At 31.0% G+C, this 16557-nt stretch overlaps 1 protein-coding gene across 1 annotated transcript in view; it reads right to left on the reverse strand.

Moving 5' to 3' along the window:
- Window positions 1-12085, reverse strand: part of ckn (CRK like proto-oncogene, adaptor protein) — a 364013-nt gene extending 351928 nt beyond the window's left edge. Inside the window, exon 1 of the mRNA XM_088267584.1 lies at window positions 11747-12085. Coding sequence (XP_088123710.1) covers window positions 11747-11762 — 16 coding nt within the window. The 5' untranslated portion in view covers window positions 11763-12085. The remainder of the gene's footprint in view (window positions 1-11746) is intronic.
- Window positions 12086-16557: the final 4472 nt, after the last annotated feature.

A 16557-nucleotide genomic window follows, 5' to 3' on the forward strand; every position in this document is an offset into this window, starting at 1 on the left:
AATGTAATTTGCACGGGAACAGTCTGCCATTATTAGTGTAGGTAGGTACCTACCTCTGCTTGACTTACCTAGACGGAAGTCGGAGACATAGAGATGTCACCAGTGGATGACGGCAATATCGACATCGTCAAAATCGAGTAAGGTCGTAAAACAAAAACCAACAAAAAAACTAGACGGTTTTATTTAATAATTTAGTATGATCTTAAAGGCGAAAAAAAACATTGTAAATAGCGTTTTTGTCTTATAAGATTTTTTATTTTCCCGTATTGAGACCTATCTTCTAGTACACAACCATGATTTACCCACAACGAAGGTTTGATAGTCCTAAGAATTAACGATAAATATAGGAGTAGAACACTTCAATCCAAACGTTTTTAATTTGTTAAAATCTAAAAATGTGACGTTATATTTTTCAATTATTATTTAGCTTCTTTTATTGGAATATAAATTGAATTTAAAACTAACATTTATATATTTTTTATGACATCTAAAAAAATATATAAATGTTAGTTTTAAATATAGATGAAGAAGAATATTGAATGTTACACTGTGTAAAGTGATCACTTAAACGTGCCTATGACGGTCGTAAGCCCCGTGAATGCCCAGACTTCTATATTCTTCTTCATCTACGTTGAGATAGATGTCAAAAAAACAATGCGAAAAATAACTCCTATAATTGGAGGTAATCCAGATTTGTGAACAAGTATTTGTACACACTCAAAATGTTGGAAACATTTATATTTGTAAGTGTGCTTTTTAAAAAAAACGATTAAAAATTATCAATTCATAAAAGACAAACAACAACAAAAAACATAAAAGGGCCCGATATTAGCATTATACCGAAAGTTCTACCAGGATAACAGTCGATTAAGTAGGTACCTAGAATAATCAAGGCTTCCCTAATGGCAGCTCAGCATCTACTTTCCTATTCTCGCGCTGCGGTTCCCCGCTCAGACCTGGCGAAATGACCCCAGAATCTCGCAAAGAGGCGGCTAGAACATAATACCGGTGGGTCGGGATAGGGCGAGTGGGCTTTAGAGAAGGGAGGTAGTTCCGTTATATTACATAGAAAATCGATAGCGTTCTCATTTGAATTTAAAAGAAATTATCAAAGTTCTATCTCACGGGAGCAGGAAGGAAAGTAAAAGGAATTATGTAGTTCCATTTGTTGAATATCTAGTGAATATCTAACGGATAACATAAAATATATATCGACAGTTTGTAGCTAACTAAAAATCGTAAATACATTTTTTTAAAAGAAAAAGGGAAATATTTGTGTTTTTTTATAATTTACACTAATGTTTCAATTTCATACTATATCTGTGAGCCTAAGCGGCTCATTATTAGAAATAGGTATCAAATTGTGGTAGAGTGGGTTCGAACCAAGAAATTCTGACTTAAGAGTCCGCGATACTAACCACGGGACCACAACCCGACATTATGAAAATTAATAATGATAACGGAGTAGTATTCTCCCTTTTAATAATATTGTTAGTATAATTGTGGAGGTCCTCACCAAAACGTTACATTTCCATTATAAATGATTTTAAGTAATCAGGAATTCTAGATTGTACAATTCGCTCACTCCTTTCAAGAACGTCATAAATCAAAATACATGATTTTTCAGGAGGACGATTTTAAAGTTAAAAAATATAATACAATGTATTAAAAATAAATATCAAGCCACTTACTGAACTTTTTACTGTGCATCAGAACTTATTAAAATCTGAAGGTTTTTTCTCCATTTGAAAAATATTTAGTATATTTAAAAAAAATATATATACAATACCTTTTCTTCAAAATGCAAAAACAACACTTTCTGCCCTGTAGCGGGTAAATATTAAGTTAAAAATATGCCTCTTTCGCTGGAATATAGCACATTTTCTGGGCATTCCGAAAACATGCACACCAAAAAATTGACGTTTTTTGATTTATGACGTTCTTGAAAGGAGTGAGCGAATTGTTACGTTTTGGTGCAATTTAATGATTTCTTTAAGGTTTCACACAGGATTGGTAACGTTTTGCCTCAACTTTTATTAAGATTTCGATAGAATACAGAACAGATTTGCATTTAAAGGATTTTTTTGTGCAATAGGGGAAATGTAACTTTTTGGTGAGGACTTCCACAATTATAGGTGATGTTCTGTCTGATCCCAAGCCATATTACAATGTAATTTTTTTACGTTCCCAAAGCTAACGTTAAGCTAATCAAGATAAATTTCAGCTCATTTTTCTTTAAGTTTTAGTCGGAAATGGCTATATTGAGGAAAAAAAGACAAAAACTAAATTTGCAAAGAATTGTGTTTAGTACAAATTTCGTTATTATCATTTTGAGCCTAAAGTTTAAATGTACACAACTCAAGATGACTGCTAACGCAACAGGGTTGGAGTCCCAAAAATCAGGATTTAAACTACCAAAAACTCCTCTTAATGAATAGAGAAAAAATGCTATGCATAGCAACTTGCCTATTATTGTAGAAATAAAATAATGTCATGAAATAACTATTCAATAACATTATTTGTCTATAACACTCCTTGATATATTGTTGAGATAAATTACTTAAAAATATTATTGATATTTTTGCTATTAAAGATGTAACATTACAAACGCGTATAAAAAATCAAATAATAATAATAAGAATCTACAATCGTTTTATTTGTTCCACAAGACATTATTTATTGATTATTCTATTGAATATAATTATTGTTTTAAAAAATAATAAATCTCCATGGGAAACAAACCACAAACTTTTATGTTGCATTGTCTTTAATGTTGAAAAATGAGAAAAATAAAATTCATATAAAAATATTACTAAATTTGCAAATGACCTTTGGAGGCCGAGCCGATCTCATAAGGCCGATGCAATACATCATTTATATGAGAAATACGGTATGAAACTATTGAAAAGTTGCTTTGTTGATGGCTGTTCTACAATTACTATTACCCCGCAGGGTACTACTTACTTTACTCTTAGAAATTTTCAAGAGATTGAAATGATAGAACGTGTAGCATATATTGAAGTGACGGCCAAATGATCGTAAACAACAATTGGTAAATTCTACACTAGAGGAACAAAACATACTTTATGGTGAGGAGTTAAAAGAACTGATAATAAATTTTATCAGGGAATATTTGTGAAGAGAAAATAAATCGTCTTCTACCAGAATTTATAGGAAACCCTATTTTTTGCTTCGTAATCTAATATTGTTTTTTTTTTATTGTAAATAAATAATCGTTTTTTTCGTCAAACAAACAGAAATAAATAATAGTTTTCTTTACCTACCTCGCTGTGTTTTTTTCTGTAATTTCACGTCTTTGTTTGGAAAACATGGGTTCCTTAAATCAAACATATTTATTTCTAGTTAAATTCGCCACCGTGGTGTAATGGTTAGTGCGTTTACCTATTATTATGATTATTGAATAATTAATGAGTTTTCTATTATTTATATTATCCTTAAGCATAGGAGAGATCACCTTGCCTTCGTGTAATTAACGGACAAGATGACACTGAGTCAATACGATGCAGTACCCTTTGCACCATTGGGTTCGTATAAGCGTTATGCGATCAAATGGCGACCAGTCATCCAAACTGTCAGTGGTCGATTGGTATACTCTGCTGACTAATGCCGACGTCAGTCCATTTAAACTAGGAGTCAAATGCTGGCGTGCAACAGATATTATTTTCTCGTGATACGACGAATTAATTTGACACAGTGATTTTCCATTTATTAAATATATAGGTTTATTGAATTTTGTTCATTTTAATCATCACTTCCATATGAATTTGTAAACATGAACTATTGCACATTACTGATGTAAAAAGTCCATCTAGCTCACCTAGTAATCTTTTAAAATGTGCATATATTGTACATACACGCATCACGTTGTTCAAGGCAGAATAATTATTTCATTTCAGCACTGAAGTTTACGTCACCCGGTACCCTTTCTTATCTCATATTTCAAACGTTAATAATAATTATACCACCATAAAAACACATAAATGGCTGGCCTATAACTCTACATATAACACAACTTAAGGCTGTTTTTACTCGTACCGGTCGTAAAGAGATCTCGAGGCACATCTAGCGGATCATTTTTTTGCTACCTTGGAAAGGAAAGAGCACCGGATATGTAAAAAACGACCTTGTTGACGTAAGTTTGCTAGCATATGGGCTTATTCCATACACGCATGATTAAGATATTAACGGATGTTATAATTTTAAGTTAAACATTTAAAAATGGCAAAACATTATTGAATAGCACGTAACACAGGATATCGTCCGGCTTAGAAAAACCCTGTAATGAAAAATTAGTACATTATTACGAGTGGATTATAACAAGAGCGTGTTGAACCTGAAATTACGTGTTCCGATTACATATCTACAAATAAAAACTTGCCTGGTCACCAAGATAAAGCACAAACCGGTTTCGTAATTAGATTTTTGTGTGCCTTTTACTGAAAGCTTGACGGTGAACCGATAGTTACTTTTTAGAAATTCACATCGTTAACTGCGCGATTGTTTTCAATCGAGCATTAACAAAAAGGAAACAAGTAAGTGATTTATCACGTTAGGTATTCGTTTTATTCAAAGAATTTGGAGTATGGTTGCGGAGACTAAAGCAGCCCTTAAAAAGTTAATTGAATACTCTGTTGAGAAAACGTTGTACTTTTAAATCAAATAAAATAAGGTGTTTATTCCTATTATTGTCAATTAGTTATATCGAAATACGAAAACATTATTTATTCGCCTTTGTTGCGCTTAAAGCACTTACTCGCAAACATAGAATAATTCAGTAAGCGGCTGGCTGCGCAAGGGGCACATTCTCCACACCCATTTTTTTAAAGAATATATGTTGGAATATATTATATTTTATTTTTAAAAAATATATATAAAGTGAAATTTTTTTAAAATATATTTTTAAAAACCTTCAATAACTCTTTTCATAGCCATATACTTATTTCGAAGAATAACGTATTTTTTCAATACAAAAACGGTGTTTCAAGAAAGAAATTCAATTACGTAAAAGTAACCTAGTTTAGAGGAAAATATATAAAAAGATACATAAATAAATACTCATACCTTATTAAAATAAGACAATATCTGAAAGTTAATCATATGATTTGAATGTCAACAGATGGCAATAAAAAATTAGACCAATATCTTAGTTACGTTTATAGTATAACAATAACAAAAAGGTCTAATTTGAAGTAAACGATATTTTTAAAATTTTAGTATACCGAGCCTAAGAAACAAGACTTGTAAGAATAATATGTTTTAGAATTCAGTTCATACTTTAAGGGAGAACATTACTAATTAATAGTGATTTGCGTTCCAGGAACGCCGCGATCTGGCGCGGTCTCTTAGTAAGATCATGCGGGCGGCCATATGTGCGAGTAGATAACAGAGATCGCATGCGTTCCGATATTGGACCAGTGGATCGCATCACAGTCTGTGGCTAAGTGTCACATTTTCAAGTAAATAACCATTAACTTTAAAAAAATACAAATCTGGGTTGCCATGTTTTAAAAGTACAAGTGTAATTTTTTAAACGTTATATAGGATATATATATATATATATATATATATATATATATATATATATATATATATATATATATATATATATATATATATATATATATATATATGTATATATATATATATATATATATATATATATATATATATATATATATATATATATATATATATATATATATATATATATATATATATATATATATATATATATATATATATATATATATATATATATATATATATATATACATATATATATTTATATATATACATAAATATATATATAAATATATATATATATATATATATATATATATATATATATATATATATATATATATATATATATATTTATATATATATATATATATATATATATATATATATATATATATATATATATATATATATATATATCGCTCACTCCTTTCAAGAACGTCATAAATAAATAAAAAACTTGATTTTTCAGGAGATCGTTTTTAAAGTTTAAAAATATAATACAATGTATTAAAAATAAATATCAAGCCACTTATTGAACTTTTTACTGTGCAACATATCTTTTTAGGTAAAACCTGAATGTCTTTGTTTGAATTTTTTTTGTATTTAAAAAAAAATAATTAAATAATACCTTTTCTTCAAAATGCAAAAACAACACTTTCTGCCCTGTAGCGGGTAAATATTATTTTTAAAATATGCCTCTTTTGTTAGTATATAGTACATTTTCTGAGCATTCCGAAAACATGCACAACTGAAAATTGACGATTTTTTATTTATGGCGTTCTTGAAAGGAGTGAGCGATATATGTAGGTATATATAATGAACGACATAATATTAATACAATATATACTGGTTACAATTTCCAAGAAGATTGGCTATGTACTTGAATTAAGAGACTATTAATATTGGCGTTGGTATTGCTTAAGGATAATCGCTAGAATTTTCGAGGTTTTCATCTTTTATCCTCGTTCGATTTAGTGTGTTTCATCCTCGTTTAAGGTTGCCGATATTTGGTTTAAGAAAATTAATTGATCCGATAAATCACAACAGGCAATATTCTTATTAAAATCAGTAAACATATATGGAAGATGGATATAAAGGATTAAACTTTCCATGGATATATCAAATGTTGGGAAAACACTGCAACGGAGTGATGTCATAATAAACCAATTTAGAAACCTTGTTCTTGAATCACTAGAACTTCACTAGAGACATCTATTGGTGAGATGTAAAGAAGCTTCTTATTAAGCAGGAAACTCTTATATTAGTATGTGAGGTCCGAATCCTGGATTATAATCACACACATGAGAAACGCCAGAAAATAGCATTTTCATTTTTATTATTAAGCTTGAATGAATTCAAGAAAGATTTAATTTCAATTGGTCTGGGTGTTTGTGATGTATTTTTCACATTTACCTACCCTATCCTTACTATCCTTCCTGCAGACAAGCATCTAAAATAGCTTTGCGGGTTATTCCTTTGAAAATAAAAAAAATAAAAAAACTTACATTTTTATACTACAAATCAATATTGTTAAAAAAACATTTTCCCGCATATATTTGCTAACTTAGCAAAATTGAAAAAAAAAAACATTTTGTCCGCGTTTTACTTTCAATTCGGGGAATAAATTTGAATTCTGTAAAATGTTACATAAGCACAAAATGGCGCAACATCGTGTTGTACGCATTTGTCGCCGAGTGCAAAACGACGAGCACAGAAACGTTACGTGATGTTTTAATATATGTTTAACACGAGTAAAAACATTAATATTCAATTATGTGTTCACATTAATGTCTTGCAAACGTCACCGCATTGATTATGAAACGTTTTTAAATCTTTCGAAGGTCTATGAATGAGATAATGCTGGTATTCGTAAAATTAAATAAAAATACAAAATTTGAAAACAAATAATCCCTTCTTAGCTTGAAACTGGTACAAATAAACAAAAAATCTAAAATTTGACTGTGTCCAAATACTTGTTCATAAATCTGGATTATTTTCGGTTAGGAGTTTTTTTTACATATCGCTCACTCCTTTCAAGAACGTCATAAATCAAAAATCGTCAATTTTCAGTTGAGCATGTTTTCGGAATGCCCAGGAAATGTACTATATCCCAGCGAAATCGGCATATTTTTAACTTATTATTTACCCGCTACAGGGCAGAAAGTGTTGCTTTTGCATTTTGAAGAAAAGGTTCTGTTTAATTATTTTTTTAAATATACTCTATATTTTTCAAACAGAGAAAAAACCTTCAGGTTTTACCTTAAAATATCTGTTGCACAGTAAAAAGTTCAATAAGTGGCTTGATATTTATATTTAATACATTGTGTTATATATTTTTAAACTTTAAAAACGTTCTCCTGAAAAATCAAGTTTTTTGATTTATTACGTTCTTGAAAGGAGTAAGCGATATGTTGTAAATAAAAAAAAAACTGGACAATTTATAAGCAACATAAAAAAAAATTATCATGTTTTCAGGCGTGTCCCAAGTATGTGAATTTAATCCACGATTTGAACCTTTCATATAAATAGAAAGAATCTCTGCTTTCCTATATTCCAACGTAGATGGCTGTTGTGAACTCACATGTACTGTGTTACGAGTTTGATCTATATATTTAGGAGTTTTAGTAGTGTGGTTGTCAGTCATGGTTAGAATTGGTGAATGTGACACGTATATAAAGTGATCACTTAATCAAGCCAATAACGGTCGTAAGCCCAGCAAATGCTCAGACTTCCATATTCTTATTCATTTATGTAAAGATGTCAAAAACGCAAACAAGAAATCGCCATTAGTTTGAAATGCGATCCGAGCATCTGGATAAGAAAATTGTTCAGATTTATTTTTTTTTTTAAAAATAGAAAATATTGCTGTTTTTATTTATGTATAGTGTTTCACATTTGACATTTATTGATGACCTTTCCTTATCATAAGTTTATCACAGCAATACATTATTTTCCGCATATCTCGATATTCAATAAATAAATTTATGTTACAGGAAATCTTGACGGATCTCATCAAAATAATTAATTAAGAATGCTCGACACAATGGTGGCATATAAAAAAGGTTTTTGTTTTAATATAGGTTAAGGATTTAAGTTAACAGGCATGCTATCACGATAATTTATGATAAAACAGCGATAAGGTGGCGATATAGCATAACACCCATAAAAAATATCGATTGTGATCGTCTACAATTATGGGGCATAACTTAGATTACATACGGAAGCTAACATTTTAACTCTGTAGTATAGATAGATTTTATATTTCATCTATTCAGTGAAAAACAATTAAGTATGCATTCATTTTCTTGTTGATATCATTAACAGACCCGTTTCAAAATTTGAAAGATGCTTCAAACAAAGTTTTCTAAGTAAAGTTAAAATTATCTAATTTCATTGATTGATTCGGCAGTCACTTATATCGTCACTTATATAGTCAGTTACATATAGTAATATCTTTTTATTTTAAATTTGAGTTTAATGTAATGTAATTTGTAATTGTGTGTAAAAACAACAGTTCCTTTTTGTAAAGAAAAAAAAAGTTCTATTAATATTGCACATGCTAAAATTCAAGTGTCGCCGCATGTTTTAACAATTTTTAGCGGCCATGATAATCACAAATAGAATTTTGTATCGTTTATCTACATCTGTGTTCATATTTTCAAAAAAAAGTTTTTTTTTATGTATTTTAAACCTATTTTTTATATAACGAACTTTCGGTTTTAACGGACACCCCCTCAATTAGTCCATTATATCGAGGTTTTACTGTATTATAGCTTTTTTATGCATAACTATATAGGTTTATACATATTTGTGTGATATTATTTAGAAATTAATGAACAAAGTCTCCACGTTGGCTGTCAGCGCAGATCGTTAAACTTTATGAAAACAGGATATCAGCCTTACTAAATAGACACTTTGACAATAGATTACCTTATCAGCCTTCACATCGACTGGTTGCTTATCTTAGAGCTACCGTGGAATGGACTTCAAACATAGACTTTTAAAGTTAGTTGATCGTGGGAAAATACAGTAACAATGTCTTCAAATAGTAAAAGTGATCTTCATCATTTTAAAACTACGTGAAGATCAACACATTTTAAATTAAATGCGTGTTTTTTTTGTGCAAAAATCGAAAATCTACAAATTAACTAAAAAATTATGAAAAAAAAATTCATTACCAAATTAGCAGTTTTTTGGTATTTCATCTTTAAAAAGTGTTGTTTTATAATTTATAAACCAATTTCAAAATTGGTTCATATATATAGAATTTGAGTAGTGTGGTTGTCAATAATTGGTAGAATTGGTGAATGTTACACGTGTGTAAAGTGATCACCTAAACCAGCCTATGGCGGTCGTCAGCGCCGTAAATGCCCAGACTTCCATATTCTTCTTCATCTTTGATGTGATGTCAAAAAATAATTTAACGTTGTTATATCTACGAATGTTTGTTTTAAAATATGTGTTTGTCAATTCATTTAATTTTAATAGTTTTTTTTAACAGGGCCAAGTAAAATTGATGTAAGGTATTGTCACCATAATGTAAGTTATTGTCACCCCACACATCTTGTTTACCAAACCTTCATAATAAAACGATTGACAATTATGTAATATTTATATAACAACTCGATTATTTATTATTAATCCTCATCACTGATGTTATCGGCGACATTTATCGTAAAAAAGTATTTGTGTCAAGTTGTACGCACATAAACATATTATTTTTATATTTAGTAAGTAGTAAAGTACTCCTTAACCCTTGATAACTAAACTATATTTGTAGATACATATTAACTAAACATTCGTCAGGCGGACTACGCAATTAAAAACGTGAAAATTATCCAAAGAATTTATTAAAAATAGTAACAATAAATCACTATTCCGTAAACAAAGACTGGCGGGTGCGGGGTACAGGGAAGTAAGTGCACTTGACTTTTTCGGAGAAGGGCGTCGTCGCGTGGACGAATGTTTAGTTATCTAGGGTTAATATAACTTATAAAATTATACGATTATTATTTCCCATATAACTATTTTGCCCGACTCCGTAGTGAGTGGTTAGCGCGTTTGGCTTCCGTGCTAGAAATCCCGGGATCGATTCCCAGAGGAAGCAAAATATTATATGTGTTTTTACGGCGATATTTATTTAATATCACCCTAGACTAGTGTCTGAAGCGTAGGACTGATCGATCGCCTTGTTTTAATTCGATCAACGATCAAGATAACACTGAGAGGATGCGGTGCAGTGCCCTATGCACTATAAGATGAGGGTTGAGGGGTAAAAATAATATGAATAATCAGAATATTTTTTTACAAGTACTTATTTTTATTTTGTGGACTTTTGTTTTTTTTTATATACAAATAAGCGGTATCACCATGAACGGGCATCATCAGATTGGTACAATTCAGATACTTATTTATTTACTTGAAAATTCATTCAAGGTGCCGGTGAACAGTTTATACAAAATCAACCAAATAAATTCCTTAGGTACGAATTCAATTTAAATTTGCTTTTTTAATTATAAAGTAATGCACTTTTATAATTAAATATCATTTGTTTGTTTGATTTTAATAAAATACAAAATATGTATATGTAATATAAACTCGCTTCGATCTTTTGCTCAAAATTTTGAGCAAAAGGCTCAAAATTTCTTTTTTGATTTTTGAAAAATTGTACAAAATGATTTTTTCAAAATTTAAAAAAAGCATAAGTCCCAAAAAGGAAAAATATGACGATCGAAAATCTTCATAAAACATTAAGAAGTTTATAAATACTAAATGTATACCATACTTCGAAAAAATCCCATTACCAGATATTTTCTTTTAGGTCTTATTTTCACCCTTACAGTGTTTTGTAACAATACTTAAAATTTAACTATAATAACATTATAAAGAAATACTTAACTACCTATTTGTATACTTTTGGACAAATAATATTTAAATCAGACATCGCAAAAAGTAACTAAGTCGATTTTTGTTGAAATCGTATAATTTGGCCACGTACCAAAATTATCAATTCATCGGTGAATTATGGGTCTGGGCAAAGCCGAAAACCTATTCAAAATAATTCCCTTGTAGTAAATATACGAGGGGAGGTTATCGCCCCCAATAGTCCGCCGAACGTGTGCATTTAGTATACTGTATACACAAAAGCCGCGATTTTTGTATTCATTCATAGTAAAATAAATTAAACATTTTTCTATCTTACCACTTATTCGCCTCATATTTATTTAATCCAAGAAATCAGTGTTTAGTGAAACAGCAACTCTTTGACAAGTAAACCATGAACCACAACACGACACAAAACAAGATTGGTATGACAACAAAATGCAGCACGCACGAGATAAAAATATTAAATTATCCTTAACGACAACACTAAAATCACTGCTGTTTTTAGGCAAATATTTCTTATTCGCCCCCCGATCGATCGCGCGTCTCGTAAAATTGTAAAATCGCCGGCGATGTGGTCATTTCGTAAAAAACACGAAGACAAAAACGGAAGTCGGAGCGACAAACATCTTCCAACGGACGCCAGTTTCCGAAGACTGGCGAAAATAGTTCGGCACGTCGCCGCTAGGGTGGAGCTTGCCCCGATGTCCGCGAGATGGCGGTAGTATTTGACGTAACAGCGCATGCGCAGGCACGTGCGTCGATATCTTCTGTCAAATATTGGCGGGAGGTTTGACATTTCAGACCGGAATTTGTTTTTTTTGTGGTATATGTAATTGGATCTACATGTTTTATGAACACAACGTATATATGAATTTGTCAGTTTGAAAATTTATACTATCAAAATTTTTTCTGCCTTTGGACGTTTCAATTCGAGGATTCAGTATATGTATTAAAATAATATAATGAATATATAAGATAATTTATAATGATAAGGATAAGATAAGGGTTAGAGGGATAGTAAATATAAGACAAAGAATCATACGCTATTGAAAAATTAATTGATTTCGAATTTTTTACCACTGATTTTGCTTTTAATTATTATCAGTAGCCAGAATTTTTCATGCATTTTACACACATTAGTGTAATGATTAGCGCGCCTCCGTTGTATAATAGTTAGCGCCTTAAACTAACTTAACTGGTGCTGCAGGCACCGGGTTCAATTCCAAGAGAGGGGTCATAAAAAATAGTGAGTTTTCACTTTTATATATATTTTAATAATACCTGAAGCGCAGAATTATTCGATCACCTTTCCTTCATTTAAGTAACCATTAAGATAACGCTGCGTCATTACGATGCAGTGCTCTATGGTTAGAAGAAGAAGAATACCACAAGCACACTTTTTACTGGCAATTGTGTTAGCCGACATAACGGCACGATAAGAAAAAAGGTACTTAATTTTATTATTATTATTTTAAAGGAAAAACCCGCAAAGCCTCTCTAGAGGCTTGTCTGCAGGTGGGATAGTAAGGATAGGGAAGGAAATGTGAAAAATGCATCACAAATACCCAGACCAATAGAAAATAAATCTTTCTTAAATTCATTTTGCAATTGGCGGTAATCGAACCCGCGACGCCAGTTTCGCCGTCGAGCGTCTACCCAACTACGCCACAGCGCCTGTCAAAATCTATGTATACTTTAAAACTGGTTTGACTACTTAAAACAATATTTACAGTAACTTTTTTTAGAAAAAAGATACAACATGCACGATAAACATTTTAAAATAATTATATAATTATTGATCCAGTAACTGAATAAGTGCTGTCGCTATAGTTTCGTCTAGACGAGGCTATGATTTGGCCTGTCGAGACCTTGATTATGGTCATTTAAAAAAACCTACATACTTGGATACCTACCTACTAAATTAAATTAATTAAAAAAAAATACTCTGCTCATTTCAAATATTTTTTAAAACAGTAAATAAAATAACGTTACTTTAATGTCACCATGTAAGAGGCACTCTACTGTTACAGTAAAAATACTGTTAAGGGTGTATTCTCAAATATATAATGTCAGTACGAGACCGGCTGCGCAAGAAATTGCACGCGTTGTCTGCGCACATATTTTTTAGAAAATACATTTCCTTATTGGAATTTGGCAAAAAAATATTTGAAATACTTTTTTAAACTTACTCTTTACTTAATCTTCTTATCAAAACCGTATATTTATTTCGAAGAAAAAATTATGTTTTCAATACAAAAACGGCATTTTAAGCATAAAATGCAATTACGTTAGATATTGCCTGGGTTTAAAGAAAATTAAGTTGCCAGCTATTGATTATCTCGCTTAAGTATTGGCTACTGTTTACCAATAATGCGAAGTTATAGGGAAATAGCGCTTGTGTAGTACACGGAATTTTACCGTCCAGCAGTACGTTTTTTAAAAAAAAATAATAAAAGCGAGTACGACAATTAAGCGTGATCGAATTTACGCGCACCGTTATAACGCACCAATCGAGCGCACCGATCCGAAGAAAGATGGACAAAAGCACAAGCCAATCCAAGCCAATCATCCGTTTTATCATACTAAGTGCCAGTCGGTAAACTTCCGTGTAGTGCACAAACGCCTAACGATTCTTGAAGGGCCTCAAGTTTACCTACATGTATTGGGGCGAGTGTTTTTGCCTAGAATTTTCACTCATGAATTACATGAAGTTATAGTAACTTTAAACATAAAGAGTAAATCCATTCACGAGTAGGCACAGGCTTTAAAACTTAAAAGTTGAAGCCTAAGTAGGGTCACGATGGGCGGTGTTGCATAAGCTGTAGCTAGATTTCAGAGTCACTTGGACGTTAAGTAATAATAAAAAAATACATGTATTGGACATATTATAAAACTTATTAAAGGTAACCAAATAGGAAAATGTATGAAAAAAATAACCACCCTTTCTCGACAAATTTTCACAATCTGGTCAAGACAATCGTTAGTTGATATTGTAAATATACTTAGATATACAAGAATGATTTTGAAAAATCGTAAACGTTGAATTGAAAGATTTTTTCCCAAATCATGCGTTTTTTAATTTGGAAATACTGAGTAAATTAATTCAAACGTGACGATCATTCCCTGTTATTAATATTCATAGTATGAAGAACTTCGGTAGTAAAAAAATATTGCTTTAAAAAAATATATAGTACGATAATGAAATTTGATTCAAGATACTCATGTTATTTTCCGTTTTTCGGATCTTACATTTTAAAAATATCACACGTAAGTAAATTCCGGTCAAATAGACGTAAAGTGTTTAAAGTACTATCTGTCAACATTTGTTTTTTAGGCGACCAGGGAAATTCTATACTTTACGATTTTTAAAATATAGACATAGTATCTACTTTTTATGGTATGTTTTTTTTTTAAAATAACACACTACTGTACAATACATTGTAATTCAACATTATCTGAATTGTTTTAACAATGGGTACTTACCTATATTAATGTGGTCCTTAATTAGATAATTGTCCTTTGAATGACGTCAACAGGGCGCAGTTTCCTTTGAAAAAGACTTGGTAACAGTTACATTTAATTAACCTCGATACAATTCACTGCACATTATTAAATAAAATTGCAATAAAATATCCCACGTCGAACATTTATTATAACTGAGTTTACCCAAATTTTGCGGTTTTCAATAAATATCATAAATTGATTGAGGAACTTAAATTGCTATTTTTATAAAAAAATGATTGATCAATTTTTATGTAGTTCTTAAATTCAAAACAAATTCGATTTTAATAATTAATTTGAAAAAATGATATTTGGAATTTATTAGTAGGAACTAAATGCATTTTATGTTGAAAGTTGTAAAACAATGTTATATGAATGAACACAATTTCAAACTGTTTTTTTCCGGTGATATAATGAGTGCAAATTGGTATGAAAATCTCTACCGCATTTTTTAAAAATATTTAGGATTTAGTGATTATTAGATTATTATAACAATGGTATACACTTTTCTTTAATGTTAAAGTTTTTATTTTCACCTTTTACGTTTTTAATGTGAAGATTTGTGGATTGTTTCAGTAGTAGATGATCGATAAAAACTTCACAAATACTGCAGATAAAACACAAAATCCACTTCCATTTCGGCTTTAAAAAAACGCCTCCCCGTCTTACATTCCGTCACGTTCTACCCCAGAAACGTCAAAATATATCGTAAATTACGTTTACTCCGACAACCCCTAGTAACCCCTACTCACACCGGCTTACAACAGCTGCTCACCCCCTTCCAAAACTGAAATTAATCACGAAATAGGCGCCACACACGCTATTTATCACATAAAACAAAAAATACTTTAAATACGACGTTTTTTGACGAGCCAAATACCAAGCCAGCGAGTTTAGGTCCCTCCGGATTCTTCGAACGACAAATATCATCTGTCACAACATAACAATGACTGCCAATTGATCACACGCACACTGACGTAACAAACATGTATTTAACCGACCGTTTCCAAAAGAATTTCGGCGCCATTTTAGGGTTATAAATCAAACGAAATATTGGCTCACTACATTGTAAAATCATAAAATAAAACTTTTAAGCCGAAGAAAAGCGATGCCGGCTCCGTTCTACAATCAGAGTAGTGGGTATTTTTCATTTTCTTTCCCGCGCAAAAGAGATGCACGATCGAATGTGCGACGGCATGTATGTCTACGCCAAATTACTATAAATCTACGTCATTTACCCAAAAAAGTAATAACATAATTATGATATTTAATAAACTACAGCACATTTAAAATGATTTTTTTGTGCGGTGTTAGTGTTTTGGCTGCGCACCCCTTGTTTCTTGTGGTCCTTCGAGCCGGAAGGTTCCTTGCGCGTGCGTCGGATAACTCCTTTAAAGTGTCCATAGGAATATATACATCAGGCTGCTTTATATGTGTGTGTCGCTTTTACTCGTGGAAAGGAAGATCCCGTACAATTTATAATACTAAGTCCAATGGATTGTACCTACGTATGAAGGGAATACATATGTATAGAAGGGAGGGCGTCTTCCTCGTAAGAAATAAAAGTGACTATAGACATGTACGCAGTGGTGGAACGTCAAATGGAGGGAATTTAAGACAATGAGA

The sequence above is a fragment of the Brachycentrus maculatus genome, unplaced genomic scaffold (genome assembly GCF_059751285.1).
Source record: "Brachycentrus maculatus isolate JH-2025_06_01 unplaced genomic scaffold, ASM5975128v1 h1tg000299l, whole genome shotgun sequence".
Classification (NCBI taxonomy): domain Eukaryota; kingdom Metazoa; phylum Arthropoda; class Insecta; order Trichoptera; family Brachycentridae; genus Brachycentrus; species Brachycentrus maculatus.